The sequence below is a fragment of the Anabrus simplex genome, chromosome 13 (assembly GCF_040414725.1).
Source record: "Anabrus simplex isolate iqAnaSimp1 chromosome 13, ASM4041472v1, whole genome shotgun sequence".
NCBI classification, from domain to species: Eukaryota; Metazoa; Arthropoda; class Insecta; order Orthoptera; family Tettigoniidae; genus Anabrus; species Anabrus simplex.
In genome coordinates, this window is record NC_090277.1 from 39,175,894 (window position 1) to 39,202,745 (window position 26,852).

The window sequence follows — 26,852 nt, forward strand, 5'->3', positions numbered from 1 at the left end:
GCCACCCACAACTCTGGAATAACTGACCCGTGCAGTGCAGCAAGTATGGGCCGCAATTCCTCAGGAAGCGATCCAGGGGCCTTATGGACTCCATGCCTCGACGAATTCATCAATGTATTGCAGCTCGTGGTGGACACATCCTGTATTGATTGTTGTCCAAACTTGCGGTCAGAGGGACCTGAAAGTGTAATCATCGAAGCATAACTGAACACTCGTCCTGCATGTTCAATTGCAGTAATGTATCGCCACTCCTTCTGGGTGTTGCAAATTCCATTTTCTTCAGTGTATTATTTTATCATCACAATTAGGTGAAAATCAAATTACCGTGTGAAGGATTGCGTTCAAAGTATTGCGGAACATTCTGCACAATGCCAGCATTGTCACAAACGGGTCTGTTCCTGCTCATATGTGCTTTGAACGATCCATTAGCTCTTAATTGCAGCTTGTTAGGCAAACTACGTGTATAGAAGGCAGACGTCTGTTTGGATACTCCTGTGAATACCATCTGTGAGCTTCGGCTACATTCCGATCAGATTTTGCATACATTAAAATGATGTTTGTGTTTTCGTCATCACTGAACACATTAGCCATTGCCGATATGCAGACAGCAAATGTAGTGCTGCCTAGTACTATGCGGTCGAAAACGAGGTTTACAAATGAAAGGCGGGTAGCGCTGAGGTACATGCTGCGAGCGACAGTCCGGTTGTTAACTCTTCATATTCTCACATAACCTGGCTGCTGGCAGTAGTGCTCCTGTGAAAATCAGTAGTAGGCATCCCATGCATCACTAGTGCATGCGGGATATTTATAAGTAGAAAGTACGGCGCTCGCGGGCCGCCTGGTATAAAATTACATTCCTGACTGACTGACTGACTCTCTGACTGATTCATCATCGCCGAACCAAAACTGCTGAGCATAAAGATATTACGATTTGGTGATAAATGTATATTACAGAGTGAGTGCTCACTAAGGGATGATTTTTGGATATTCCGTCGCTAAGGGGGTGAAAAGGGGGTGAATTTTTAAAATTAGTATATCTATGTCTCAAAAACTTAACAGTTTAAAGACGTGAAAATGGGTATTTGGAATCTCTTTTAAAAAAACACGTATTCTCTCAATAAACCACTTAAGGGGCGTAAAAGTAAGTGAATAGGGGGTTGAACCCTTTTTATGAGGATACTTATATATAAAAAACTGAAGATGTAACAGACGTAAAAATTGGTACCAGTACACGGAAGCTCCTATAAAAATAAAGAAATGCGTATTTTTTGTTTCAGAAAATCTACTTAAGGTGGGGTTGGGGGTGAAAAGAATTGAAAAAGTGGTTGAATCGTTTAATGGAGATTACTTATATCTCAATAACTCAAAATGTTACAGACGTGAAAATAGGTATTTTGAGTATCCTTTAATAATAAAGAAACACGTATGTTTTGTTTTCGGAAAATCATTTTAAGAGGTGAAAAGACTCAAAAAATAGGTTGAATCCTTTACTGGGGTTTACTTATATCTCAAAAACTTAAGATATTACAGACGTGAAGATTGGTATTTGTAATTTTCTTTAAAAATAAAAAAATACGTAATTTTTTTTGTTCTCAGAAAGCCCACTGAAGGGGAGGGCTGGGGTGGAAAGAAGTGAAAAAAGCGTGTAAATTTTTAATGAGGGTACTTATATTTCAAAAACTGTAGACGTTACCGACGTTAAAATTGGTAATTGCAATCTCCTTTAAAAATAAAGATACGCGTGTTTTTGTTTTTGAAAATCCACTTAAATGGGCGGAGAGGTGGAAAAAAGTAAAGAAAACGTTGAATTATTTTTATGCTGATACAAATATTTTAAAAAATTGAAGGTGTTACAGACGTGAATAATTTGTATTTGGAATCTCCTTTAAAAATTATGAAACACGTACTTCTTTGTTTTCGGCTTGAGAGAGTACTGTTTCTTTCTTTGTCGCACGTCCCAGAGTTAGCTCTGCTAGTAACCTGGTCATCCTAGCCCCAGAAGGCAATACCACAATCGTGGCTTACAAAGAGGTTCTGGAGTAAAGTGAAACTCAATTTTTCGGTGAGTTTTTATACTTTAGGGATTTTCAGATATTGCTTTAGTGCTGCACCGAGGAACGATTACTGTTATCAAATCACGAAATCCACGCGAACGAAGCCGCGGGTAACAGTTAGTACAGTATAAAGCTCTTGCACGTTGAAATAAAATGGCGTATGGCTTTTAGTGTAGGGAGAGTCCGAGGACAAGTTCGGCTCGCCAGATGCAGGTCCTTGGATTTGATGCCCATAGGCGTGATGAGGATGAAATGATGATGAAGACAACACATACACCCAGCCCCCGTGCCAGCGAAATTAACCAATTATGGTTAAAATTCCCGACCCTGCCGGGAATTGAACCCGGACCCCTGTGACTAAAGGCTAGAACGTTAACCATTTAGCCATGGAGCCGGATATCTTCCGACGTTAAACCGCAGCAACATTTCAGGAGAGGGCGGACGAAGATTTCAAGTACAGAGGGTTGTGCTCACCCCCGAAAGAAAATACCGATATGCTGGCCCTGTGGATATAATAATTGTAAAGCGTCGATATACAGTATTGTTCCTTCTTCCGCCTCTGTGGTGTAGTGGTTAGTGTGATTAGCTGCCACCCCCGGAGGTCCGGGTTCGATTCCCGGCTCTGCCACGAAATTTGAAAAGTGGTACGAGGGATGGAACGGGGTCCACTCAGCCTCGGGAGGTCAACTGAGTAGAGGTGGGTTCGATTCCCACCTCAGCCATCCTGGAAGTGGTTTTCCGTGGTTTCCCACTTCTCCTCCAGGCAAATGCCGGGATGGTGTCTAACTTATGGCCACGGCCGCTTCCTTCCCTCTTCCTTGCCTATCCCTTCCAATCTTCCCATCCCTCCACAAGGCCCCTGTTCAGCATAGCAGGTGAGGCCGCCTGGGCGAGGTACTGGTCATTCTCCCCAGCTGTATCCCCGACCAAGAGTCTGAAGCTCTAGGACACTGCCCTTGAGGCGGTAGAGGTAGGATCCCTCGCTGAGTCCGAGGGAAAAACCGAACCTAGAGGGTAAACAGATGATGATGATGATTATTATTATTATTATTGTTCCTTCTACATGTGTTAAATGCAACTCAAGTGACAAGTACAGCTTTTTTGAATCTTTACGGCAATGAAATGAAATGAAATGGCTTTTAGTGCCGGATATCCCAGGACAGGTTCGGCTCGCCAGGTGCAGGTCTTTCTATATGACTCCCGTAGGTGACCTGCGCGTCGTGATGAGGATGAAATTTATTTATTTATTTATTTATTATGCCTTTGTAGGTGGCGAAGTTAGGGCTCTTGGCCCTCTCTTACACTTAACCACTGTAGTGAATACAGTCTGAGTACATCATATTATACAGTAAATAATAACCTACACAAAAATACATTACACTTTTCTAACTCACATTCATTCGATCTTCCAGTCATACAAGTTAGTCAGCTGCTTTTAGCAGGTAGTCTCGGCAAGCAGACTTGAATTTAGGTAATGAGGTGGAATTTCTGACACTGACTGGCAGGGAATTCCAAAGTCTAGAAGCCGCCACAACAAAGGAATTGTTGTACATAGAGGATCGGTGGACAGGAATAGAAAGGGAGGAACCAGAGCAGGTATTACTACTGTGAAAGGAGGACAAATACTTAAGCTGGGAAGAAATGTATAGTGGTTTGTCTTCAGAGAGCAGTCTGTATATCTGTATCAGTATGTGATACGTTCGTCGTTTGTCAGGTTTCAGCCATGAAATAGTGTGATAGTATGGGGTGACATGCGTATCATAACTCAGACTGTATATAAATCTAAGGCAAGAATTAAGCGCTCGCTGAAGTTTCAAAGTCTGCTCTTTTGTTGCGTCTACCAGAATGACGTCACAGTAGTCGAGGACGGGAAGCACTAGCGTTTGCATGAGTTTGACTCTCACATTACAAGGTAGAATATCGCTGTTTCTTTTAACCGAATGGAGTATCGAAAATATTTTTTTACACACATTCTTAATATATTCAGTCCAATTTAATGTTTCGTTCATTGTCACTCCAAGATTTCTCACAGTTTGGCTGAATGGAATAACTCTACCATTCAGTATAACTGGAGGAATACTTTCGTACCGTAGTGTGGCCAACAATTTTTGAGAGCCAATAATGATTGCTAGTGTCTTGGAGGGGTTAAGGAGGGAATTTTTCAAGGAGTAAGCATTAAGTCGCTGAAGGTCAGCATTGATGCCTGTTATGGCATGAGGCAAGTCAGAGGTCTTACAGTGACAATAAATTTGTAAATCGTCCGCATAAAGATGGTAGCTACAATTCTTTAAATTAGATGAAATGTCGTTTATGTACAAAATAAAGAGCAATGGGCCTAAAACACTACCCTGCGGCGTGCCTTCCTTCCTGGTTAGCCAGTGAGAGGTTTGATCAAGGGTTATGATTCGTTGCGCGCGATTTTTGAGGTACGATGAAAAGAAATTAATAGTTCGTTGATCGAAGTAGTAAGATTGCATCTTATTTAGTAGAGTCTGGATGTTTATAGTATCAAATGCGCTACTGAAATCGAGGAGAGTAAGTACTGTCAGCAGTCTTTGGTCCATTGCGTGTCGTATGTCATCTGTCACTTTAAGCAGGGCAGTTGCTGTGCTGTGTCCCTTCTTGAAGCCAGATTGCAATTGGTCTAGCAGAGAATGGTTGTTTAGGTATTCCAACACTTGCTCATGAACCAGACGCTCGAGTGCTTTGGAAATCGCAGGTAAGATAGAAATTAGTCTGTAGTCGGATGGTAGGGAGGGGTCAGGCTTCTTAGGCACAGGGATAACATTGGCTAGTTTCCATAGTGAAGGAAAGGTTCCATTTTTAAGGCAGTAGTTAAAAATGTGGGTAATAATGGGTAAAACAGCACCAATAATGTTGTGTAAGAAAGTTATAGGGATATCATCCACTCCTCTGGCTTTTGATTTGATAGAATATAATACCTTTTTAACTTTATTAGCAGTAACGGGGCGAAATGTAAAATGTTCTTGGTCAGGTAAAGGGTTCATAACGGAGTCGGGTACTGAGTTTGGGGAATTTAGTACATTAGGTGGTGTTCTTTCTTCAGTAAAAAATTCATTTAACTTATCGAGTGGTATGTCAGGCACATGAGGTTGTTGCTGAGGTTTCCCTATGCCTAGGGAACGAAGCGTGTTCCAAGCACTGCCAGAATTCATGTTTGCAGTCATGTTTTGCAAGTAAGTAAATTTACGGTTTCTAACGAACTGTTTAACTCTATTTCTAAGGACCCGATAATTTTCGAAGTCACTTTGGTCACGAGTTCGTTTAAAGCGGCGGTAAAGTGCATCGCGGTGGGCCATCATGTTTTTAATTTCATTATTTAGCCAGGGACAAGGTGGGCGAGTAACTTTTATCTGTCGCTTAGGGGCGTGTTTATCGTACAGAGTGATTACAAGGGAGTTAAACTTGTCTACTTTCGCGTCTATATCGTCCAATAAGAGTATGTCATTCCAGGGTAGATTGTAAGCGTCATGTCTTAACTCGTCCATATCAATGTCTTTTGTGTTTCTGTAAATAACATACTTAGGTTTATATTTTGGCATTCGAAGGGAGTAGGATAGGTAGATAAGGTCATGAGTGGAGATGGCTGGGACTGGTAACTGGCCATGAGTTATAACTTTGTTTGGGTTATTTGTCACTATGTGGTCAATGAGCGTGTGTGTTTCGTAGTTTTCTGTGTAAGTATGATTAGTGGGCTCTAAACGGAGGATGGTCATATCACAGGAAGAAAACATGTTAATAAATTGTTTAGTTTCGTGCGTTTTAGTAAGCAGGTTAATGTTGAAGTCACCTACGGCAATAATATGCTCGTAGCTAGGCAGTAGGTCAAGTAAACGAACTTCGAATTCAGTCATATTTGTTATTTTGGGCGGCTTGTATACAATAACTATAAGGAGTTTCTGTTGGTTAATAATGACTTCAACAAACATGAATTCTGGCCCTAGCTGTGCATTGTTAGATACACATATCACCCGGCTTTTTAAGTCGTTTCTGCAGTACAAGGCCACCCCACCTCCTCTTCTGCCATCGGATCTATCATGCCGTAAGAGGGAATACCGGTCAAGTTGTACCATACCAGAGGGTATGCTCGGTGTAAGCCAGCTTTCGCTAATAGCAAAAATATGGATATTATTTTCCCTCACTATGGCATGAACTTCGTCGAAGTGCGCTACCAAGGAGAGTGCGTTGACATGGCAGCACTGTAAACAGTTGGTAGAGGGAGATAATGCCTGTTTGTGGAGCAAGCCGGTGGTGAGTGGTGACGGGGTGAGAGGGGGGATGTTGGCAAGGTCAGTGTCAGGTGCAGAGCTCTGGATCAGCTGAATAACGGAATGTTGACGAAATAGTATAACAATAATATAATGCAACTTACCTCGACATCCTGATAAATGCTTACACTGACTACCACTGACACACACACAGACGCACACATAATACACTTACAAAAACACTTATTCATAACAAGCAGTTGCACTATCGAGCTGTGCTGTTTCATATCTCTATATATGTATTGCCAACTTATACTTGCACTCAACCACACACACATAAAAATTAACTGAACTGAGGCACACGCCCTATAATATAAACCTATCCTAAGATAACTATGGTATAATACAGCCATTGTGGACTAATCAGTTCATCTCTGCACCAAGCCTTTGTAGAACAGAATCTAGTTCAGCAGGTGTATTTACAAAATACTTTTTGCCGCCACCGTCCATTAAAATGATACATCCATCCTGTGACCAAGCTCGCCTGCCCACACATTCCCTGGCTTTGCGAAGCATCTCCTTCCTCGTCTGAGTAAGGGACTCTGTTATTAACAACTGGGTACCCTTTAAAGCTCGTTTAGCACCAACACATACACCCAGCCCCCGTGCCGTAGGAATTAACCAATTAAGGTTAAAATCCCTGACCCGGCCGGGAATCGAACCCGGGACCTTCTGAACCGAAGGCCAGTACGCTGACCGTTCAGCCAACGAGTCGGACAAAGTAAACTCGTGTCCTCATCCTGAGTTGGCGCAGCTCTTTTCAGGCACACCCCCCTTGGAGGTGAGCTGCATGTACCATTTCAACACATACCAGCCCTCCTGCCATTCTTAAATTTCTGGCAGTATCGGGAATCGAACCCGGGCCCCCGAGGACGGCAGCTAATAACACTAACCGTTACGCTACGGAGGCAGACATTACGGCAATAATGTGATTCTAAACGAAGAATCTTTCTGTTCTTGGAGGGTTATATTGTGCGCCGACTGTCTCTGTGATCTGCCATAGCATCCAGTATACAGTCCAGTGTCACTTATTTTCTACAGTCCGACTCGTTGGCTGAATGGTCAGCGTACTGGCCTTCTGTTCAGAGGGTCCCGGGTTCGATTGCCGGCCGGGTCGGGAATTTTAACCTTAATTGGTTAATTCCAATGGCTCGGGGGCTGGGTGTGTGTAGCATATTCAACATTATAAATCATCCTAGATATGGCCCTTATCTTCACAGACATGCAGGTCGCCTAATAGGCCGTCTACTAGAACAAGACCTGCACCAGGCCTCTTCGGAGGCCATACGCCATTATTATTATTTTCTACATACAAAGTTCAATTACCCTATAGCTTATGGACAAAGTAGGACATAGAAATTTCAAGCACACGTGTTTATTTTCACCATCTAAACGTCGTAAATAAAATTCGCGCGATGTCACCCTTTCTTTTTGTGCAAAACTTTTTCTGCGACAAACAGGTTTCTTAACAATGCATGAGCTGAGCTGAGGTAGAACTTCCGTTGTACATCATCTGCCATTTTCCAGTACTCTGTACACAAATGGAGACGTAGCGCTTCATTGAAGTTTTCACCGCACTTATACCTAGAAATTAATTATTATAACATGTAGGTGTCACACCACCTACTTTTTTAATTTCAACTCAATAAAAAAGAAAGAAAAGACAGGTGCACTTCGAACAGTCAACCAACTTTTTTTTTTCTGCAATGACCACTGACTCTATTTTTTTTTTTTTTACTATGGTGCGTTTTCAAACATTTTCTTGGTTGATTTTTCAATTTATTTTCCTCATTGTCATTTTGTTTATTTGATTCTGTAAAAACAAAAACAAAATATCAGCCTATAGGCCTACATCATTTTTTAGTTATTCAAAAGAAATCAAACTTTGAATTAATGGATAGTTCCCTTGAAGCTGAGCATTATACTTATTGAAGTCATCCTCTACAGTGGATGAATCGGAACTTGATGAGTTTAGACCGTACACGTCACTGGAACTTGTACTAAAATCTGAGATTGAAGGGTGTTCCTCTCCAGATAATTGCTGATGTGCTAGCTCTGCTGGGGAACCAGAAACATACTTTCTGTTACTCCTTTAATCATTAATATCACTGGGCGAGTTGGCCGTGCGGTCAGGGACGCGCGGCTGTGGGCTTGCATGCGAGAGATAGTGGGTTCGAATCACACTGTCGGCAGCCCTGAAGATGGTTTTCCGTGGTTACCCATTTTCGCACCAGGCAAATGTAGGGGCTGTACCTTAATTAAGGTCACGGTCGTTGTATTTCAACTTCTAGGCCTTTCCTATCCCATCGTCGCCAAAGACCTATCTGTGTCGGTGCGGCATAAAGCAAATAGCAAATAAATAGCAAAAATCATGAATATCCATTAATAAATAATAGATTAATTAATTAAATAATTAATAATAGACGCACCTTGTGCAGATGTAAAGGCTTGGTTATTTGCAGCTAACACCATTCCAACTAGCTTCCTAACTCGCGAATTCATTCTACCGGACACACATGCACAACACCAGTGAAATGAAATAGCGTATGGCTTTTAGTGCCGGGAGTGACCGAGGACAAGTTCGGCTTGCCAGATGCAGGTCTTTTGATTTGACACCCGTAGGCGACCTGCGCATCGTGATGAGGATGAAATGACGATGAAGATGCCACATACATCCAGCCCTTGTGTCGGCGAAATTAACCAATTATGGTTATAATTTCCGACCCTGCCGGGAATCGAATCCGGGACCCCGGTGGCCAAAGGCCAGCACGCTAACCATTTAGCCAGGGAGCCGGACACAACACCAGTTATCAAAAAATGCTACTGGAAACAGGCATTTAGAACTCTTTTTAACATTGACCAACAATACCGCCAAAACAACAATGCAGCATATAATAACACAAATGTTGTATGGCTCTGTCATCTTAGAAGCACAGATGTTATAAGTGCTCACTTAACACATTTGTCTACTAGCTCTGATAGGCGCAAAAGATGTAAGTGCGCTTATCACATATGTGCACATGGCCAGAGTAATTACAACATTTGTCACCTCTAAAACTTAGATAACCCGCTGTATTTCACACATCACATTTGTGCACAATGAACATAAGCCTCCCACAATTTATACAGTGCACTTCATGGGTGCCCATGCCCGGGAGCAAGGTGGGGACGCCACCCCCCACCCCCACCCCCAGCTCCCAGGGAAAGGAAAAATTCTAATACAGACAGATGTTTTCTTTAAAGAAAATGATTTAAAAATTGGTATTACGTAGAAGTGGTAGGGGATACCGTGTGTGGTATTCTACCATGGAATACAAGTCGCCATTCATCTTCCAAAATATTAATAATACTACATACTAGCGATGGGCATTCCGAATGAAAACTATCGAATTATTCGATAGTCTCAAACTACCGTTTCATTCGATTGTTTTCAACAACATTCGATGTTTCATTCGGTCTATATGATACTGAATTCTCCTGCAGCAGTTGCTCCCACTTCGCTCAAAACGATAGTACGTAAGTCAAATGTTAAGGAAACGATAGGAACCAATGCAATAGTATTACGGTCAAGGAGAGCAACTATCGCGCGCGAATTTTAAACATTATCCAATGATGGTCCGTAAATATTATTCTCTCCATTACATGGACAAAAAAAGCAGTCCAGCAGAATTCTGGAAGACACACAAATCTGCCATGGAACTCTTATACACATTGTCACAGAAATATCTCAGTTCCTGCAATATCTGTTCCAGCAGGAATAATATTTTCGAAAGCTGCCCAGATGAATGAAAGAAGAAACAGGCTGAAAGCAAAACATTTAGATCTTTTAATATTCCTGAACAAAAATCTTTGATTATAGGAAGACAGTAGTAGCCTAAGTGTCTGATTAATTATACTGCAAGTTTAACATGTTGTTTTAGTTATCCTAACCTGTTCTATGTGCACAGAATGAAAACATTTGATCTAGCTACTTTATGTACTTTTTTCCACGACATATTATTAGTGACTGCACATATAAATGCTTATTGTTCTATTACATGTGTGTTTCATTTAGTTCGCGGTTTGGTTGTATTTTTTCATGTTAAATTGCAATTTTTTAATATATAATGTAAGTATCTGAAAATCTATGACAGCTTTGAAGAGAGCTATGTTTAACGGGCGTTTGCACATGTATATTGTTTGACATGATACCACTTAAATAAATAAAAATGTATTTTACTGTACTTCCTCCTACGAAGAGAGATTGCCTAACCTAAAACTGACAAAGTGCACCATTAAATATTTCATATTAAAATAAGTAGGCCTATGTGGTCCCAGTGTCCATAATGTTAATAATGAGTATTCTATAAATTGCTCCTAATGATTAGCACAGATCTTGTGGGAGCCGAAATTGCAAGGATCAGAGTAAATATAAGACCGTACACTGTAAAAAGCGTGCATATTGCAGTAATTAGTAACTACCGTAACGAATGTCAGCAATTCGGAAACCGAATGAAAACTATCGAATAAAAACATTCGGTTGTTCTCCTGGACTATCGTTTAACAATCGATAGCAGGAAACATTCGATATGCCCATCACTACTACATACCCCCAGGTCTACCCCCCTCCCCCTCCCCCACAAACTATCCTATGGGCGCCCATGGTGCACTTAACACATTTTACCCCAAAAGTGTACTTAACACATGTATGCACTAAGACCTCGAATAGTTGGAAAGAATATAGCTATTTTTTTAGTACGTGATTACATCTGGACAGTACAATATGAGGATTACTTAAATAACTTTACTATGGGGAAAAACAGATACCTGTAGAATATTTATATTTGTAATACTGCAACAGAATATGTTTCCATTTAAAAAAATCCCCCGTTTTATAGCTCGCAATAAATGGTCGTAACTCAAACATTCCCTGACCTTGGTTGGACAGGAGACCGAGGTAGTTTTTATCCCACTTTAACGTAACACACAAACGATCTCGGTAGCGTGAGGCGTCTCCTGTTCAGCCAAGGTCACGGAATGTTTGTTTTATGACCACATGTTCTTTATTTCTATCTTAATCTTTTTACCCTCCTGCGTTGGTTTTTCCCTCGGTCTCAGCGAGGGATCCCACCTCTACCGCCGCAAGGGCAGTGTCCTGGAGTGTGAGACTTTGGATCGGGGGATACAACTGGAGAGGAGCACCTCGCCCAGGCTGCCTCACCTGCTATGCTCAACAGGGGCCTTGTGGGGGATGGGAAGATTTGTAGGGAGAGGCAGGGAAGCGGTCGTGGCCTTAAGTTAGGTACCATCCCGGCATTTGCCTGGAGGAGAAGTGGGAAACCACGGGAAATCATTTTTAGGATGGCTGAGGTGGGAATCGAACCCACCTCTACTCAGTTGACCTCCCGAGGCTGAGTGGACCCCGTTCCAGTCCTCGTACCACTTTTTTAAATTTCGTGGCAGAGTCGGGAATCGAACCCGGGCGTCTAGGGGTGGCAGCTAATCACACTAACCACTACACCACAAGATGGTCCTTACTGGTGCATAAAATGTGTAGTCCGACCACTAGAAAGAGAAAGCAAGCAAAATGGCAGTGATGGAATGTTCGAAACACGTCTTTTATGTTTATTTCATTTTTCGTGCGGTAAATGAACAAGCACTTTATTTCCAAACTGTTCTTGGAATATTTTATTTTTCGTTTCCAGGCTGTATTTAGCGGACGTCCGACTCGTTGGCTGAATGGTCAGCATACTGGCTTTCGGTTCAGAGGGTCTCAGGTTCGATTCCCGGCCGGGTCGGGTATTTTAATAGCTTCTGATTTATTCTTCTGGTGTGGGGACTGCGGGTTTGTGTCCGTCCCAATACTCTCCTCATCATATTCAGACAACACACCACACTACCAACCACCACAGAAACACGCAATAGTGATTACATCCCTCCATATAGAGTTGGCGACAGGAAGGGCATTCGGCCGTAAAAAGGGGCAAATCCACATGTGCGACGCAGTTCGCCCCCGCGACCCCACACCTGTGGGTAAAAGCGGCAGAAAAAGAAGAAGAAGAAGCTGTATTTAGCGGGCACCCAGAAACTCGGCCGCTCGCTCTGTTACGTATTTCCCAACAAACGAGGAATACTTTATCATGTTCCGCTATTGGCTTTCTTTGCTAGTTGCTTTACGTCGCACCGACACAGATATGTCTTATGGCGACGATGGGATAGGAAAGGCCTAGGAATGGGAAGGAATCGGCCGTGGCCTTAATTAAGGTACAGCCCCAGCATTTGCCTGGTGTGAAAATGGGAAACCACGGAAAACCATCTTCAGGGCTGCCGACAGTGGGGTTCTGACCCATTATCTCCCGATTACTGGATACTGGCCGCACTTAAGCGACTGCAGCTATCAAGTTCGGCTATCATGTTCCGCAATCTAGGAGATGAGCACTGAGAATGAATGACGGACTGCAATTTAAGAATAGCGTCTCTGTTGTAAAGTTCAGCATTAATGTCTAGACGAGACATCATATGTTCCGATAATCTGCGGCGTAAAGATTTCCATTGTCGGAATAATTTTTCCATGAATTGGATCTTTCCAGTGCTACGAGGAGGAATTTGAAAGAATTCAATTACTCGCTGGAATGACCTGAATGTATCATTATACTAGCTGATGTACCCGTGCTTCGCTACGGGATTCTCAGAAAGACTGACTTTTTGGTTTTCCTAACTGAAGTCAACATAGGCCATTACAAAAACGTCAATAGGAATGTAGCGATTAAAATCAATGTTATCACATAAAATACTCGATCAAATGAAAATCTACACATTTTCTCACTTTTAACGAACAGTACTAAGGTGCCGATCTAGCGGTCTAAAGTTCCAGAGCTGGAATGACCAGGCCACAGACAGCCGTGAACAGTGTTCTCTGCCATTATTTCGTTAAATATGCACACTTCTCATACCAATCAGTGCCTTCGTATGCTATGATGACCCAGTGTGTTACGTACCAGTAGTATCGGAAATTAATGAAACAGAGGAATGGCATGCTAAAAAACAAAATTACCTAACTCCCCAGCTACTTCCAGCCAATATTTAGGCAGACTTTTGCATTTGTACGACTGGGCGAGTTGGCCGTGTGGTTAGGGGCGCGCAGCTGTGAGCTTGCATCCGGGATATAGTGAATTCAAACCCCACTATCGGCAGCCCTGAAGATGTTATTCCGTGGATTCCCATTTTCACGTCGGCTGTACGTTAATTAAGGCTAAGGCCGTTTCCTTCACACTCATGGCCCTTTCCCATCCCATCGTCGCCATAAGACGTAACTGTGTCGGTGCGACTTAAGGCAAATTTAAAACAAATAGTCGGTACGCAGCAGTAATGAGTGGCAACAGAAGACAAAGCACATCACAACAATGGTAAATGAAATGTTGAGCTTTCTATATTGTAGTTCTTCACATTTAGTTTCCTTTCGACTGTGTGATGATTATTAGGGCGTCTTATAAAATGATTTATAGCGTAGAATGTAGTTCCTTATTCTCCGACTTTACGTACTGATTTTCATTAAATCCTGTTTACCCATTTTCTCATGACTCGGCGCTGATAAGGACTTAGTAACTAAAATCCAAATTCATTAATATCTCTGATCATAGGCGATATGAAACAATGTATGAGACATAAATGATCGGAAATAATAGTATTTAGTATTTATCGATACGACCACTAATAACAATTATTTGGGAATTAAATTTTAGGCCTACCGAGCTCGATAGTTGCAGTTGCTTAAGTGCGGCCAGTATCCAGTATTCGGAAGACAGTGGGTTCGAACCTTACTGTCGGCAGCCCTGAAGATGGTTTTCCGTGGTTTCCCATTTTCACACCAGGAAAATGCTGGGGCTGTGCGTTAATTAAGGCTAAGGCCGTTTCCTTCACACCCATAGCCCTTTCCCATCCCATCGTCGCCATTAGACCTATCTTTGTCGGTGCGATGTAAAGCAACTTGTAAAAAAAAATAATTACGCCTACCCCTAAACTACCATTTCATGAAGTGTGAATACAATTATTTATGGCCTAGATTGTAACGACTTATTCCTCGACTTCCCCTACCGATTTTCGTTAAGATACGACCATTAATAACAAATATTTGAGAATTAAATTTTAAGCTTCCCCTAAACTACCATTTCACTCACCGTGAGTAAAATTATTTATGGCCTAGATTGTAGCGACTTATTACCCGACTTTGTATACCGATTTTTATTAAAATCTCTTCAGCCGTTTTCACGTGATGCGTGTACATACATACATACATACATACATACATACATACATACATACATACAGACAGACAGACAGACAGACAGACAGAAATTACGGAAAATTAAAAAGTGCATTTCCTTGTTACCTTGGGCACGACTGATACAGAAATACCATCATTTTTAAATTCTGAGCAATGCACAGACAAAACTCTTATTTTATATATATAGATTGATGTGGTCTAGGGGCCAAGAATCAGAACACAACTGTTACATGAATACGGAAAGAAGGCTACTGTAAACCACTTTCTTAATCAGGAGTGGTGTGTCATTACGGGCTAATGGTGCTTAGGCCCACCAGATATTCGGAGAGTAGAGTTCAGAAATGATATATTATTTGTATTTTAGATAATTAATTTAATGAGACCAAATTAATATCTGAGTACCGCTGTCCTGAAGTAATTAATGATATGAGAAGATGAAAGTATGGTTGTGTTACATGTTTCGTACGTTTATCCTGACACAGGAGTTAATTCGCGCTCAATCCTTAAGTGAGTAGTGGTAACTGTTTTGAAGGTTAGTGAACATATGAGAAAATGTCAAGCCAGGGGCTAGCTTTGATATGGCCGCAATAAAAAAGAACACTATAGACGAAACTATAGCAGCGGGTGTTATGGCGATATTATTGCAAACTCACTTGTATTCTTCTAACATTATGTAACATGTTCTTGTGACCATTCACAGAGTGAAGCTTTGAACACATTTTAGCAATTAAGCAGTGGAGAGCGTAAGTTCTGTTAAACAGTAATTAGTAGGTAGTGTTTAAAATAGTGAATAATTTGCATGGCGGAATAATCAACAAACCCCAAACCCCATGGCACTACAGCCCTTGAAGGGCCTTGGCCTACCAAGCGACCGCTGCTCAGCCCGGAGGCCTGCAGATTACGAGGTGTCGTGTGGTCAGCACGACGAATCCTCTCGGTCGTTATTCTTGGCTTTCTAGACCGGGGCCGCTATCTCACCGTCAGATAACTCCTCAATTCTAATCACGTAGGCTGAGTGGACCTCGAACCAGCCCTCAGGTCCAGGTAGAAATCCCTGACCTGGCCGGGAATCGAACCCGGGGCCTCCGGGTGAGAGGCAGGCACGCTACCCCTACACCACGGGGCCGGCTCGGAATAATCAACAAGCGCTTTATAAATGAGGTAAATGTTAAAGTATTTTATTATTAGCATGTATCAGAATCAAGCAATAAAATGTAATGACAAGGTTTAATATGGGTGTATATAGCACAGCAGAAGCAACAAAAACTTCATTAATAATAACAGTAACACATAATAATAATAATAATAATAATAATAATAATAATAATAATAATAATAATAATAATAATAATAATAATAATAATAATAATAACACCCATATTAACTGCACCTGCCATTTAAGCCACGAGCCGCTACTGTTCTTAACTCTCCCTTTTCCATATTCCCCGACTTTGTAGCTGTGACAATAACAGTGAGGTTAGCCACGTTCACTTGTTCATAAAAATTAAGGTTAAGACCTGTCAAGATGGCAGCAGTGTGGTTAGCTGCGCCCACGTGCTCCAAAAAGTGAGGTTAGAGTTTGTCAAGATGACAGCTGTCAAAAGCACGTGTTTTTGTTTACCGTGAAATTGAATCAATGCCATCGAGATGTGGAAGGTCCCACATCCGTACAAGAAGACGGAGAACACTAGCGATTCAACTAAGAACATCTTCGTAGCTTTTGAATTTGCCCGGTTCTGCCAAATCTTAGCGAGTCTGACCATTGTAGCTTGACCTAGGACAATGTGTATTTCTATCACTTTTTTAACAGTTTCCCGTGTCACTGATGATAACGTCAAATATATGAATTCCCTTGCTACCTCCCGGTCCTTTCGGCATGCCGTAAGTTGGATTTGCCGGTTAACTGCCAATAGTTTGGTCCTTTTTATCTTTATTTCTAGAGCATAATAAAGACTAATATTCGTCACTATTGTAATCAGGTCGGTATGTTCCTCCTCACTTCCGGAGATGAGGGGAGTTTCATCTGTAAAGCGCATGTTGCTAATTTTTCTGCGGCCAGTCGACATTCCACCAGTCCAGCCAATGAGAGCTTCGTTCATGACATAAGCTGTATGGATGTTATAGAGTTAACTTACTTCAGTTTTCATATTGAAAAACAATCGGAAAAATCAGTGTCCACCTTTATGGTTGCAGCATGGTTGTTACAGAGACCTTTCAAAAACGATATTAAATGAGATGAAATCCCAAATTCCTCGAGCTCCTGCCACAACTTGTCCTATATAACACATTCAGAGATCTTTTTGCAGTCAAGGAAACAAGTAAAGGGACACAAAACTTGCGAGATTTCTCAATTATCTGCCTTATGTTCAGGATTGACTCTCGTTTCCCTTCACCTGCGACAAAACCTGATTACATCGTGGATATCTCAGGTTGCAGGAATGGTTGTAGGCGATGATGTATTGTGTAGAGCAGGACTTTGCTAGCATGGAAGAGAAGGGAAGTGGAATAAAGGAGCAAAAATCTCCTCACACTTTTTAGGTCTCGGTACATATTTTTCATTAAATAAAGTATTTATTTGGACAAAAACTAGATTATTTCATCAATTAACATTGCCGGAAACAGTCCTTTTAGTATGAGATAATTTAGGACGCTTTCTCTTGATTTTGTATTTGATAATAGTGGGTAAGTTGACGATATTAAAATTGAATTTTAAACACTATTTCCGCTCAGAATTATCTCAGATTGCTATTTTGTTCTTGTTTCAGAACCATGAATACACAATCGACTTTCGTGACGTTTCTATTGCTGAGTGCTGTTAGCTTCTGCCCAGGACAAGGTAAGATACCAACTAATTTTTCGTCACTTCTTGATTGTTTGAATTCTGGTAAAGGCATAACTAGTTGCCTTCGAACCATAAGTTTAATTGTCAGTGGGAAATAATTACTTCTTATCGTCCTCGAGGTAGGGTGGAGGAGGTACTTCATTCAGAGTAAAGATGAACGAAACGATTGAACTGCTAGATGATATCTTAGTTAAGATTTCAACCACCCATCATATCCAAAGCTTAAACTTGCAATAAAGACATGGTCAAGACATCTGACGAGGTTGGAAAATAAGAGTATTGAAGTAACTGGGGGAGAAACCGTCCGCTGACATTGACGAAGTACTTACTGTACACAGCTGCAGCGTCAAATTCTTCCACTAATCGAGCATATAGTAAAATGTTCCAGATCCGAGAGTGTGTGAATAAGCGTGTGCATGAAATTGTAATATGCATTAGTAAATTTATAAGAAAAGGGTAGCAGTTTCTATTTGTAAAGCTTGATTGAGATTGTCATTAATCATATAGATTCCATCTAACGCGTGATAACCTTTCTTCATTTAAATGCTATGAAAATATTCCTTATAATCGTTATTATGTTTCCTGTGTACAGCTTTAAGGAGACTTGCAAGGTTTCAGTAGTTTCAGATATAAATTAGAATGAATGGAAATATTAAATATTAGGAGTTAGGATTACAGTCGAGGCTATTGGTATCAAAAGGAGCAATCTCCACTTTTCGTTGGAAATGAGTTACTGATACCGTTGTATTGTATTAATAGCTGTCTATAAAACTATGTTGTTTGTTTTTTTCAAAAAGAACAAAATCCCATCGTTTCAGAGCACGAAAGTACAGTGTGACTTTCAAACAGAACAATCTCCGCCATCTGTTGGTATCAAAAGGGATAATCTCCAGAACTACCAATCAGCTCTTTCTGCTCACGCCATATGAGTGCTGCCATATTGGTTCAATTGAGTTATAAATTGAAAATGTCTTGCTTTTGCATGCCTATTTTTCGGTTTTAGAGTTATACTGGAGGTATTTTCGGTGTTTTGAAAGTTAATGAACGTGCACGAACATGTTATAGTACCAAAACAAACTGTAGCTTTCTTCCGTGTGTTCTGTGATGGACATGCTACCGAAAAACATACACCTGGGTCACCCACAAAAGAGAGGAAACAGACTCACGATCATAGGAAATGGAAATAAGTTGTTACAAAAAGAGTGGCAATAACATTCAGTCAGTAAATATTTTTTACCAGGTAGAAGTTCGATTGGAAAACGGACTTATATACTCTTGTATAGTCAATATCCATATTGTACCAGGAAGAGTTGTGGGCAAAGGGCATGAGTAGGACCTCAGGGAGTGGAACTTGGTTTTGGAGCCGATACAGAGAAGGATAGTCTCGCAGAGCGAATAATAGATGGTAAATAATTTTTTTAAAAAAACAATTTATTAATTTTTCACCCTGCGGTATGATTGTTGACTCAAATTTTGTATTGAAATTAAATGTTGAAAATAATTTTCTTGAAAAAAATGGCATAAATATCATTGGTTTCAAAGTCTTTCCTATGTGAGAATTTCCACCTAAAGTCTTTTTAAACCTAAGCACACTTTTATAATTGTAAATGGATATGAGAAATTATTAAAAGTTTTCAGTTCTCAGTTCGTCAATCTCGATATATAGCACACTTGAAAGCCTACAATCTTTCTACGAGAAATGAAACTGAAATTAAATTTATCACTTTTGAGAAATTATGAAAATTGTTCACACGCGACACTGAAGTTTCACTGTTCAAAATAAATGAAAAAGTTTAGTCAGTTTGTTACTCACTTATGACAAGAACTGTTGCTACAAAATGTCGAAGGATGGACATCTGGAATGTTCCATGCAGAATCAGGATCGGCGATGTTGACGTTCCCGATGAGGTGATGACAGCTGGAACTGGATCACGTTGAGTTGTAGCTTGTTCGGGTGATTTTCGCACACGAAAATTCACTTAGTGCGAGTAGTTATCACTGACGCTGTTGAACACTATTTATGGCGTATGAAGAATCACAGTCTTTTCTGTACGAAATACTATTTACAGTCGTTATTGAAACGTTCATAATCACACAGTTCACACTTGAAAAAAAAAGCAAGTCGATAAGCACAGTCTTTGAACACAGTCATTAAGTTACTAGGGATTATTTTCTGCTAATCCTGTTATTATAATGTTATATTAACTCAGAAAAGTTCTTACTTTTTCACTCAAATTACTACTGTGAGTCTTATATTGATGTGACGTGAATAAAGAAATATAATGCAATACTCGAGAAGAAATGAGTTCTGGTGATTCTAAATATTAGGCTCTGTAGAAGTTCAATGTTACTTGAAGTTACCTAAGTCCACACGTAATGAAATAGTTAATATTTGTACTCCAATAAGTTCACTCGTGTTACAGTCTTAAATGTCTTTAGGATTATATTGTAATCGCGACGCGATATACTAACTGCAGTGCGACGTCCTTTAATAATTCTATCGGTGATAGAATTTCGCGTTCCGGAAATACGACGGAAAGTACTTCTACCGTGACTGCGCGAACATACTGTACGCGGGCCGGTCTCTTCACTGTCTCACTCACACAGCTGTCTGCTTGTCCTTGTACTGGTTTGCGGGTTGTCTGGCCTTGACATATATAGATACCAGCGCAGGGAGGGGTGGCGGCTCTCTCGGCCATGTGACCGTGATTACGTAATTTCGTTGAGACTTTAAATTATTATAACTCAACAACCGTTTGATGAATTAATTTGACATTTACAGGGATTAACTTTTATGATGTTTGCTATAAGTCAGCGTTTGTCCCGTTGAAATTGGTTAAGGCGTTAAAAAGCTGTTAAAAGAAAAATTCTTTCGAGAAATATCTCTAGGGGAGGTGAGCTTCGAGCGACAGGTGACGTCACTTGACTCCGCCTAGCGCACTCGTAGGGTCTGGCACATACTGGAACATTCTTTACATGGATGTTCGTACGTCGGTCGGATCTTTAATGCTGGAAATAACATTTCTTTCAATTAACATGGACCAGGACCTAGGCCTTCCTGGTACATCTTCCCCTTGGTTGGACGAAAAGAAAATACGCAGGATTTTCTTTTCCAGGCTTTACTCTTCCTGTGGTACATATTGTTTTAAATTGGCTGAGTTATAAATACCCTCGAAAGTGCCGTCCAATCTTACAATTTCATAAGCCCCGTTTCTCAATACAGTGCGGATACGGTAAGGACCTACGAATAGTGGACAGAACTTAGCGTAAATCCTTCTCTCAGGGTTGGAAGTAGCTGGTCTCCGTATTAAAATAAGGTCTCCAGGATTCAGTGGTCTTCTGAACTTCCTATTACGCTGGCGTCGTTCTCTGATGGCGGCTGCATGTCTTAACCTGATCAGCGCGTCGTTGATCTTGACTTGCTGCGGCACAATAGCATTTGGTAGGGCTGGTAATATTCTGTCCCAAGGTCGCTCTGGTTTTGACCCGTGATGTAGGCTGAGAGGAATGTCATTAGTAGATTCATGCACAATAGAGTTCATAATTTTTTGCATTACTGGCAAGACCTCGATCCACTTCCAGTGATGTTCACTACAATAAATTCGACAGAATTTAGCGAGTTCTCTCATTATTCTTTCAGCAGGGTTAGCTTCCGGATGCCTAATAGAATTCATGATATGTCGAATGTTGAGTTCTTCCAAAGCCTGTTGGAATTCTACGGAAGTGAATTGCGTTCCGTGATCCGTTAGTAGGTATTCAGGCTTTCCCATCTCAGGGATGATGTTCTTTTTCAGCCTCCTTAAGATGTTACCGGCGTTAGCTTTCTGGATAGGCAATAACATAGTATATTTGGAAAAGACATCCACAACTACAATGACATGTCTGTTCCCCCTGGTCGCCTTTGGCAAAGGGCCGTACAGATCGATTGCCATTATTTCTCCGGGCTTTTCCGGGATCAGCAGTTTGGGAAATTCCTTGAGGAGATAATTATTCGGCTTGATCCGCTGGCATAAATCACAGGACCGTAAAATTCTCCTAATGTCTCGCCTAAGATATTCCCATGTAAACCTTTCCTTAATAAGGTTGAGAACTTTATCCGTACCAGCATGACCTGAAATTGAGTGACAATGCCATATGATAGCCTTCCTGATTTTAACAGGTGCATAAATCCTGCATTGCGTCTTGGCTAAGTCAATGTATTTCATAAGAATCCCATCCCTTAAACAGAAGTTTGAAGAAAGTCGTTGGAGACGTGGGAATTCATCATCATCGGCGGGAATCGAACCTGATAAAAATCGAATTAATTCCCTACAATTGGCGTCTCTTCGTTGCATCTGGGCAAGGTAACGAAGTTTGCGAAGACATTCTTCGTCATCATCAGTCATGATGTTAACCTCGTGAACTTCAATAACTTCAGCAGGGTTGCGGCTGAGGGCATCTGCTAATGTATTCCTCCGGCCAGGCCTATGTATTACTGTGAGGTCAAACTGTTGAATAAAAAGAGCCCATCGGGAAACTCTCTCATTCGTCATGTCAGATGACAGTATGAATGTCAGAGCTTTGTGGTCTGTGTAAATCGTAATGGGATAGCCGTAGATAATTTTCTTCCAATACTGGAGAGAAAAAACAACAGCCAGAGCTTCGAGTTCAGTTATAGTATAAGACTTTTCGTGAGGTCGTAGTTTTCTACTTAAAAACGAGATGAAAAGTCTGTAATCGGGATCTTCAGGTCTCGCTTGATACAGCACTGCGCCTATTCCTACAGAGCTGGCATCACACTCTATGAAGAATGGAAGAGAAAAATCCGGATAAACTAGTTTAACAGAGTTTTTCAACATGTCCTTGGTGGCAAGGAAAGCTCGTTCACATTCTTCAGTCCACTTCCATCTATTATTCTTAAGTAGTAGTTGCTGAAGAGGAGCTACCGTCTCAGTGTAGTCTGGACAGTGTTGAGAAAAGAACTGACAAAGTCCTAGGAACTGTCTCACGTTTCTAATGCGCTGAGGTCTAGGAAAGTCAATGATACTCTTAATCTTGGCAGGGTTGGGTTGAATTCCATCACCACTAATTACATGTCCTAAGAATAATACTGATGTTTGGAAAAGTTGACTTTTCTGGGCATTTATCTTGAAATTCTTCTTCTCCAATTCCTGCAGGACCAGATTGACATCTCTCACGTGCTCTTCGAAAGTTTTCGAGGCAATCAAAATGTCGTCAACATAAATCGTAGTTATGTCCTTTACATCATCTGATAAGTGTTTTTCCAAGGCTCTGATCAAAACAGCTCCCGAGTTCTTAATTCCAAAGGGCATTTTGTTAAAAACATAGGTCCTATTTTCAAATAAGAAGCCTGTGAATAGTCTACTTTCAGCATCCAATTTTATGTGATAGTATGAAGAAGTTCCGTCAAGGCAACTAAAGAAATTCATGCCGTGGAATCTTCTGATGATATCCCTAAGTAGTGGAGGACGGTCATATTCTAAGGTCAGTCGGTCATTTAGGACCCTTGCGTCGAGGCAAATTCTAATACTGCCGTTAGGCTTACGTACTATGGCCAATGGATTCAAGTACTTAGTTACGCAAGGCGAAATTATCCCATCATCTGTCATTTTATGAATTAAGTTACGAACTTCTTCTCGATATTTCTCGGGTACGGGATATGGTTTCTTCTGATAAGGAGACAAGTCATTTACATCAAGATGATATTCGTAGTCACCTATCTCTCCAGGCTTGTCATCGAATACACATGCAAATTTCTGTAGAACGTCATTTTTAGCCTCCTCCAATTTTAATTTAATTTCCGGGTCTTCAACCACACTGGCTATTGACATTATATAATCCGGACCTATAATGGAGTTCTCATTGAATATGGACTCTGCATCGTCCTCACTTTGGTCACCCTTTCTACTTTCTGCTACGGCTGGCGCAACCTCGCTTACAGCGGGCTTAATAATGTCACCACCGGCTTCTTCAAAACGGGCTCCCTTCTCTTGAACTTCCAGGTCACCTCGTCCTACCAGCTGTAGTTCTACGGAATTATTCTGTAATCTTACGAGGTTGGCATCATAGTCAATGGTTCCTTTGTATTTGATCATAAAATCTGATCCAAGTATTAAGTTGAAGTTAAGACGTGATACTACCAAAAATATGTGTTTGAACATCTGACTGTTAATTTCAAACTCTAAAAATGCCTGGGATTTACATTTAACAATCTTATCAGGAACTATCCCTCTTACTTTAATTTGAGCTGCAGGTAATAACAAAACATTGTTCTGATCTTTAAGCGAGTCTACAAGCTTATCAGAAATTAAAGAAGCTTGCGCTCCAGAATCGATGAGCGTAATCACCTGTAGGTTGCCTGTGCGTACTGTTATGACAGGTAATGAACGTGTAATAATTGGCCTTAGTGTTTGTGCGTCTTCGAATAGTAATTCGGAATCGTCAATATGCCAGTAATTGATAACAGCAGTACAATAATTTGACGTTTCGTCCTCATCGTGTTCTGTAGTCAATCTCCCTATTGCGAGATCGGCGTTTTTTTATAGCGCCTGTTGGGTCAGGATCAGGTGATCTTTGTTCTCTTGGTCCGAATTGACGTTGATATTCCAGGGATGTAGCTCCAGGTTCATCAGGATTACGGTTTCTCTCCCTGATGTATTCCCGTGTGTCCTTCCATCTACTTTCGAGTTCTCGTCGTCTGGCCTCACGATTTCCTTCAGGAGTGCTTTCGCGCTGTCTCCATGAATTCCTAGGTTGGTAAGGGTGTCTATCCTGATTCCTCTGACGTCTAAAATTCCGGAATCTGGTTGGATTAGTAGGGCTTAATCTGCCTTCTTCACGTGTCCTGGGTTCCTCTCTCTCCGGCGGTTTTATTTCCGCAGAGTTCGTATTTATTTCTCGACTCCTGTTAGTTTTTGGACTAGATTGGGTATTAGCCGTATCTAACCTACGCAAAGTAGCGTCAAAATGCTCCAATGTTTTAATGTTGGCAGCGACTAGTATCTCTTGAGCATGAGGCGGATATTGAAGTGTCAGGATCTGAATAAGTTCAATATCTGGCAAAGGTGGATCTAAAAACTGGAGCTTCTTTAATTGCATTAGACAGTAATCTGAATATCGGGAAGTATTGACTGAAGTATTGTATTTGCTAGAGTAGAGTTGCATCTTGACAAGGTGCTGTCTTTCGGAATCCCAAAAGCGTTTAAGAAGTGCCTGTTTAAAGTCGTCATAGTTTTTAAAGTTGCTCTTAAAAGCTATGAACCATGATAAGGCTCGTCCTTCTAGAAGTTTGGATACTACTCTAAGTTTCCTATCGTCCTCTACCCTATTCTCCTCCAGGTAATCGTCGACATTTAACAAAAATTCTCGAGCAGTGTACTCATCACGTCCTGAAAATTTGACTGGTTTGTCATCTGGTACTTTAATAAGGGTTGTTGTGTTGTGTATTTCCCTCGACGAACCAGGAATTGTGACGTCAGTTGTATGTTCTTTAAGTTTAATTTGATTCATTTCTTCGGACAAATTTTTAATTTTAGAATTAATTGAGGTGTCTAAACTTTTTATTTCATTTCTCAAGTCAGTTTTAATGACTTGTACGTCTTTACAGAAAGCAGCTATCTGGGTATGCGTACTGTCTAGCTGTCCTGTAATACGCTTGTCGAGTTCTCCTTGCGTGCTCTTAATTAATCCTATCTCGCTTCGTAATTTACCCACGTCGCTCTTTAATGCATCTCGCAAGGTTTCCTGTACCTGAGCTAGCTTTGCTTGGGTTTGTGAGATGTTACCATGGGATTCTTGAAATTCAGTCCGTAAATCTTTGAGTTCAGTGGAAAATGCTTGAACGGAAGGAAGAACATTTCTAAGATCTTTGTCTAAAGACTTGACGACCTCTGTCTTTATTTCTTCCTTAATAGACTCTAAGTTTTCAACAAACTGATCCCGCATGTTTTTCAATGTAGCTTCGACTTGTGCACTAGAATCGGTAAGTTTCTTTTCGAGGCGAGTTCCAGCTTCACGGAATCGTTGCTCGATAAGGGCACTAGATTCAGTGAGTCTTTTGTTAATGACTTTATCCGCTTCAGCAAACTTAGTGTCCAAGGTCCTGTCAATTTTAGAAGTTAAGTCTTCAACCTTACTATTTGACTCAGTTAACTGCGCTTGAAGTTGAGTATTTTGTGCCTGTATTTGTTGTTGAAGTTGAGCCTGTAATTGGGAATTAGACTCGATTATTTGAGTCTGCAATTGGTTATTAGACTCTACCATCTGCGCCTGTATTTGTGCTATCTGGTTATTAGACCTATCAATCTTAGCATTCTGATCATTAATGCTAAGCCTGAGAGCTTCGATTGCTGCAAGTAAGTTATCCATGTTTCCGGAATATTCGAATAAGTCAAATACAACAAGTTCTTTGCAGTCGAATCCTGTGCTCAAGATATAATGACTTGAATCGAACCCTGAATGTTGCGATTATTACAAGTGCATCATTTATTATTATAGCACGGCTTCAAAATCGAGTCCTTGAAATTGCGACGTCATCTATTATGATAGTACGGCTCCAAAATCGAGCCCCACGTTGGGCGCCATCTATTATTATACTATCCTCTCTGTACCAGGAAGAGTTGTGGGCAAAGGGCATGAGTAGGACCTCAGGGAGTGGAACTTGGTTTTGGAGCCGATACAGAGAAGGATAGTCTCGCAGAGCGAATAATAGATGGTAAATATTTTTTTTTAACAATTTATTAATTTTTCACCCTGCGGTATGATTGTTGACTCAAATTTTGTATTGAAATTAAATGTTGAAAATAATCTTCTTGAAAAAAATGGCATAAATATCATTGGTTTCAAAGTCTTTCCTATGTGAGAATTTCCACCTAAAGTCTTTTTAAACCTAAGCACACTTTTATAATTGTAAATGGATATGAGAAATTATTAAAAGTTTTCAGTTCTCAGTTCGTCATTCTCGATATATAGCACACTTGAAAGCCTACAGTCTTTCTACGAGAAATGAAACTGAAATTAAATTTATCACTTTTGAGAAATTATGAAAATTGTTCACACGCGACACTGAAGTTTCACTGTTCAAAATAAATGAAAAAGTTTAGTCAGTTTGTTACTCACTTATGACAAGAACTGTTGCTACAAAATGTCGAAGGATGGACATCTGGAATGTTCCATGCAGAATCAGGATCGGCGATGTTGACGTTCCCGATGAGGTGATGACAGCTGGAACTGGATCACGTCGAGTTGTAGCTTGTTCGGGTGATTTTCGCACACGAAAATTCACTTAGTGCGAGTAGTTATCACTGACGCTGTTGAACACTATTTATGGCGTATGAAGAATCACAGTCTTTTCTGTACGAAATACTATTTACAGTCGTTATTGAAACGTTCATAATCACACAGTT

The 26,852-nt window shown here is 40.8% G+C and overlaps 1 protein-coding gene across 1 annotated transcript in view; it reads left to right on the forward strand.

Annotated features, from left to right (window-relative positions):
- Window positions 1–26,852, forward strand: part of LOC136884951 (venom protease) — a 138,096-nt gene that overhangs the window by 23,868 nt on the left and 87,376 nt on the right. The window contains exon 2 of the mRNA XM_068230011.1: window positions 17,372–17,442. Within this exon, the coding sequence (XP_068086112.1) occupies window positions 17,376–17,442 (67 nt within the window). The 5' untranslated portion in view covers window positions 17,372–17,375. The remainder of the gene's footprint in view (window positions 1–17,371; window positions 17,443–26,852) is intronic.